The sequence below is a fragment of the Cannabis sativa genome, chromosome 7 (genome assembly GCF_029168945.1).
Source record: "Cannabis sativa cultivar Pink pepper isolate KNU-18-1 chromosome 7, ASM2916894v1, whole genome shotgun sequence".
Classification (NCBI taxonomy): Eukaryota; Viridiplantae; Streptophyta; class Magnoliopsida; order Rosales; family Cannabaceae; genus Cannabis; species Cannabis sativa.
Genome location: NC_083607.1, coordinates 15132501 through 15137736, shown reverse-complemented (window position 1 = coordinate 15137736; position 5236 = coordinate 15132501). Strand labels below are relative to the sequence as shown.

Here is a 5236-nt window from a genome sequence, read left to right as displayed (position 1 = left end):
ATTTACATTACAATCAGCTTTCCATAATAACATTAAGCCACCCCCAAAAGACAATCTAGGGACTTCTAAGCCAAAATCAAAACCCAAAGAAGTCTTAAACCGATCGATAGAGTGAGGCTTGAGTCTAGTTTCCATCAAAAAAAGAACTAATGGCCTATGAGTCTTGACCAAAAGGGAAAGCTGGTTGAATGCTCGAGAGTTCCCCAGCCCTCGAGCATTCCAACTAAGAAGAGTCATTTTTCTGGGCGGGTGTGCCCTGCAGCACCCGCCTGTTCAGTTGGAGTTGTGGAAGGAGGAACAGAGTCAGCATCCCCAGACCTTGCTCGCTTCAGTTGAGAACGCAAAGAGCCACCAATTTGGACTTGATGCGAGTGGAAAGTAGGTCGCTTGACTCCTGAAGCACAAGCAAGACCCTTTCCCTTGACATTAGGATCAGGGGCAGCAGTTTGCTTCGCCATATTGGTTCCCAGGTCAAGGGAAGGAATAGCATCAGCAAGAGATCTAGCAGCCATAAGAACTTCAGGATGCTGGAAGTCAGAATGATCCGAAACAATAGTGGAATCCGTTGGTGCAATAGTCATGTGAGTGGAGACAGAGCCATAGTGCATGGGAGTGACATATTCAGGAAAGTTAGAGGTACCATGGGTACTTAGGTTCGGATTAACAGGGGTAGGTATCATAAGAACGCTCGAGGAAGCAGGCGACCCCAAAAACGAGCTTGGGCCAATGGTAGAGTTCAACAAACCGGTAAAAGTGTAAGACTGGGCCAAAAACGGATTCGGCATTCCCTGATTAGGAGGAAAAGACTGCTGAGGTAACTCAGAGATGGAAAAAGCAGGAGGGTGAGGATAATCAAAAGGGCCAGACTTATCCATCGATTTTTCTTTCCCTCTGAGGAGAATGGTATAAGGACTAGGTGGTGGAACAGGGTTTTCATCACATTTTTGCAGATAAGACTGACAGAACCTACGAGTATGATCAAGCCTACCACAGTAAAAACAAAAATCTGGCAATCTTTCATATTTAAAGTCCAACCATTTAGTAAATTCCCGCCCCATCTTAAGGAAACGAATGTTAATACCCCTCCGAAGTGGTTTATTAACATCCAAAAGGAATCTGCCCCTTAAGTAAGGCCCAGTGCCTTCCTTAATGGTATCCTCATCAACTTGAATGAGGTCACCCAAGCCTGAAGCTATAAGCTTGGCAAGATCATAGGACTTGCACCGAAAGGGGATACCATACACTTGCACCCAGAAAGGAATATAGTGCAAGAGGTCAGCAGTAAGAGGAAAAGAGTGGTCAGGAGAGGCAAAAACAGTTAAGCTTTGAGCAAAGTGCCAAGGCTGCCCATCAAGGATTCTCTTCTTATCACCTTCGCACCCAAACGTGACAAGAAATAATCCTTCAGAATGCTCAGAGACAGCAACAGGAAAACGGCATTGGGAGGTCCACATTTGCGAGAGAGTTTTAATGAGGGAGGGACGATTGAAAGGACGGATGGTAAACAAACGCAGAAGAAGGTTAATGGAGGGATGGGAATCATCAGGAATATCAGGCAAAGTGAAAACATCACTTTCATCAGGGGTTAGGGACAAAGGGATAGGAGTTGAAGTGGGAATCATAGCCATAGCTAAAAGAAAAAGCAGGAAAGAGTAGGCAAGAAAAGATAGTGAGGAAGAAGATACCTGGATCCGTAGCCTCAAACACACCTTAAATAGAAAAACCCAGAAAGTCCACGAATCGACACCTCTCCAATCGCAGACCCTAGCCACCACTTCTCTAGGAGTAGATCTCATCATGAGTAGAGATCTTTGAGCTGCACAATGACCATCATGCTTCCTTACCGCCATAAAGATGAAGCAAAATGGCTCTTTGAGAAACGGGATGATTTGATAGCCAAAGATGAGGAAGAGAGACAAGAGTAGAGAGGGATAAAATGGAGGCTGAAGAGTATCTAATTGATTAAGAGAGTAATTAATGTGGTCAGATGGGAAAGAAAAAACAAAGAAGTAAAGATTTAGAGGATCAGAAGCATTAAAGATACATTTAATGCTCTGAAAGTAATCATAGTAATCTTGGATTAAAGGATCGGGGCACCGGAAACCACCACACCACTCCGGTGGGTGGACCAAAAACCCATTTCGGGTACCAGAGTAGGAAACACACACAAGAACCTTGAACATTCTAGAGAGAAAAAAAAAGCATTAAGTGATGTTTATGTAATCCAAGTCCTAAATCTAAATCTAAAGAACTGTAACAAATTTAAAGAGTTACAATGAAAAGGAACCAGTTTCATCATTACATGGATCACAAATGGCTTCTTCTTCTTCTTCTTCTCATTGTTTCAGCACTCTTTCTCCTTATTCTCCTCTCTTCCAACCTCAACCAACCCGAACAACCCTCCTACTCATACTCCGACCACCACCCGAACCACGACCGCCGCTCCTATATTGGTCCTGAGGTCTTTCCCAAGCTGCCCAGATTCGCTTACTTGATATCTGGAACCAAAGGAGATGGTTCAAGAGTCAAGAGGATTCTTCAAGCCGTGTTTCACCCCAGAAATTACTATGTCGTACATCTCGATTTGGAGTCTTCAGACGACGAGAGAGCTGAGCTCATCAACTATGTCAAATTGGTGGGTGTGAGCAATGTCATGGTGGTGAATAATCCCAATTTGGTAACCCCTAAAGGTCCCACCATGATTGCTTCTACACTCCACGCCGTTGCTATTTTGCTCCAGAGAACTGCCCACCATTGGGATTGGTTCATCAATCTCAGTGCTTCTGACTATCCTCTCTACTCACAAGATGGTAATCTCAAACTCTTTTTTTTTTTTTTTCTAATGAATCTTTGGAAGAAAGTTCTTTCTTTTGTTCTTAAAAATTTTCTGTTTTTGTTTTTGTTTTTTTTTTTAGATCTGTTGCATGTTTTCTCATACTTGCCAAGGGACTTGAACTTTTTGGAACACAGTAGTAATATTGGTTGGAAAGAGTAAGCATTATGATATTTTATTAGAGAAAGAGAGAGATATGGTAATGACTCTAGATGGATTGATAATTATTTCTGTTGTGTGTTTAAATTACAGGAACCAAAGGGCAAGACCTATTATTATTGATTCAGGTTTGTACCACTCAAAGAAATCTGGTATCTTTTGGGCTAAAGAGAAGAGGTCTGTGCCTGCTTCTTTCAAGTTATACATGGGTAATGCCTCTTTCTTCTTGCTTTTCACTTTCATTCTACTCCAAGTATTTTTTAAGTTTACTTGGCTTTTTGGGAAACCCTACCTTAATGAAAAGAAATTGCAGAGGAAAAGGGTTTGGTGATAATGAGAATGAATCTAGCATAAAGTATATTCCTTCCTAGTTTTTACTGATTATGTATACCCTGATTGTTTAAGGAAACACACATAAGTGAATAAATGTAAAACGCCTTTGTTTTCATTCCTTTTTTCAAACATGGCCTTGAAGTAGTTTACTTAGATATTGGATATAAGTTGTACAATAGACTTAGTCTTACTTTATATTTATTTGAACTGGGAAACATCTAACCCTACAATAATTGAGTACTCAGAACTATACCAATTGGTATCCAAGATAGCTTTCAACAGACTTTGTAGGAGGAAATCACCTAATTATTTGAGCTATCCCCATATTGAATACACTCCTTTTATTTTCAGTTCTTCAAAATGTTCACAACTTTCTTTATTAGTACTGTTTTATTAATTTATTTATTTATTTATTTTGGGTTCTCCCTTCTCAATTATGAGTCTTGAAACTACTTCAGCCTATCTCAAAATCCTTGCTAATTGCTCCTATGTAAGAGCTCCAACACATACATTTTTGGAACTATATAGGCCTATAATTGTTCACCAGCACATAAAATAAGTCTGAGCACCCTCCCTGCATAAGGCCCATCTGTCTCCCACTCTTTATTAAGAAAGTTATACCAGGTCTGTTGCTTGCTTATTGTATAGCTACTAGTCCCACTACTTTTTTGAGTTCTATACAGCCTCGTTTAGTTTTATTCCTATTTTATCATACTTTTTATATCTGGATTAGTTTCCCAACCTTCAATATTTGAGAAACAAAAATTTACAGTAATTGTCATATAGATTTCCACCCTCTGATGCTTATTGGGTAGCATATCATGATAAATACAACCAACTCATCATATACCACCCTTTGATGCTTTTATGGTGGATTTGAAATGAACTTACATAGCATCATCAGAATTGGTTGATGGATCTTTAACACAAAAGAAAACATGGGCCTTACAGGATCTTCATGGGTGATGCTAACAAGACCATTCCTTGAATTCTGTGTTTGGGGATGGGACAACCTTCCCCGGACTCTACTTATGTACTACACAAACTTTCTGTCCTCAACCGAGGGGTACTTCCACACAGTGGTCTGTAACCACAAGGATTTTCAGAACACAACTGTGAATCATGACTTGCATTATACAAGGTGGGACAATCCTCCGAAGCAACATCCTATGTCTTTGACAGTCGAGCATTTCAATGACATGGTCGAAAGTGGTGCGCCTTTTGCTGGAACTTTTGCCAAGGACGATTCGGTTCTTGACAAAATAGACAAGGAGCTTTTGAGGAGATCAAGTAACCAGTTTACTCCTGGTGGTTGGTGTTTGGGGAAATCTGGTTCGCATAAAGATCCTTGTTTAGTTCATGGTGGGGAGAACCCAAATGTTGTCAAACCAACTCTAAATTCAAAGAGGCTAGAAAAACTCTTACTCAAACTTCTTCATCCTGAAAATTTCAGGCTTAAGCAATGTAAATGAATCTTTGTCTCCCCCTTTTCACATCAATTTAATTTATTCATTTTGTAAAATTTTCAACCCTCAATGTGGGTTATAGACTTACAATCATAGTGTTTTTTTTTTTTTTTTGAAAATTATTATCATAGAGATGAATGTACTCCAAGTAGTCAATTTTGTTTTTCTAAAAAAAAAATTGAATGTTTATTGTCCAAATACAAAGATAAATGCACGCGTAATATAGGAATAGTAATTTGGGTTATTTTTGCTGGTCGGGTCAGATCCTGGCCCAACAGGCTGACTGGTCCGTACAATTCGGGTTGTTTTCGGGCTTCTGTTTCTACTCGGGCCGACACATTTTGTTTTGGATCGGGTCCTACTCAACTCGGTTTCAAATATTTAAAAAAAAAATCAAAATTCTTAATTTCATTCCCATCAGTATTCAGTATTGACTTGTTATCAC

General features: G+C 39.8%; 1 protein-coding gene across 1 annotated transcript; it reads left to right on the top strand.

The window, feature by feature from the left end:
- Positions 1-1754: 1754 nt before the first annotated feature.
- Positions 1755-4847, top strand: LOC115697981 (beta-glucuronosyltransferase GlcAT14C). Its single transcript, XM_030625155.2, has 4 exons — positions 1755-2810; positions 2916-2991; positions 3086-3201; positions 4277-4847. Exons 1-4 carry the CDS (start codon positions 2276-2278, stop codon positions 4795-4797), a joined length of 1248 nt encoding a protein of 415 aa, XP_030481015.1. The 5' UTR covers positions 1755-2275; the 3' UTR covers positions 4798-4847.
- Positions 4848-5236: the final 389 nt, after the last annotated feature.

Bases quoted from the DNA above. Each gene is read 5' to 3' on its own strand.
- LOC115697981 (XM_030625155.2), top strand. From the start codon at position 2,276: ATGAAAAGGAACCAGTTTCATCATTACATGGATCACAAATGGCTTCTT. The intron at 2,992-3,085 runs GTAAGCATTATG...TTTAAATTACAG, and splicing joins AGTAATATTGGTTGGAAAGA to GAACCAAAGGGCAAGACCTA. The intron at 3,202-4,276 runs GTAATGCCTCTT...TGGGCCTTACAG, and splicing joins TTCTTTCAAGTTATACATGG to GATCTTCATGGGTGATGCTA.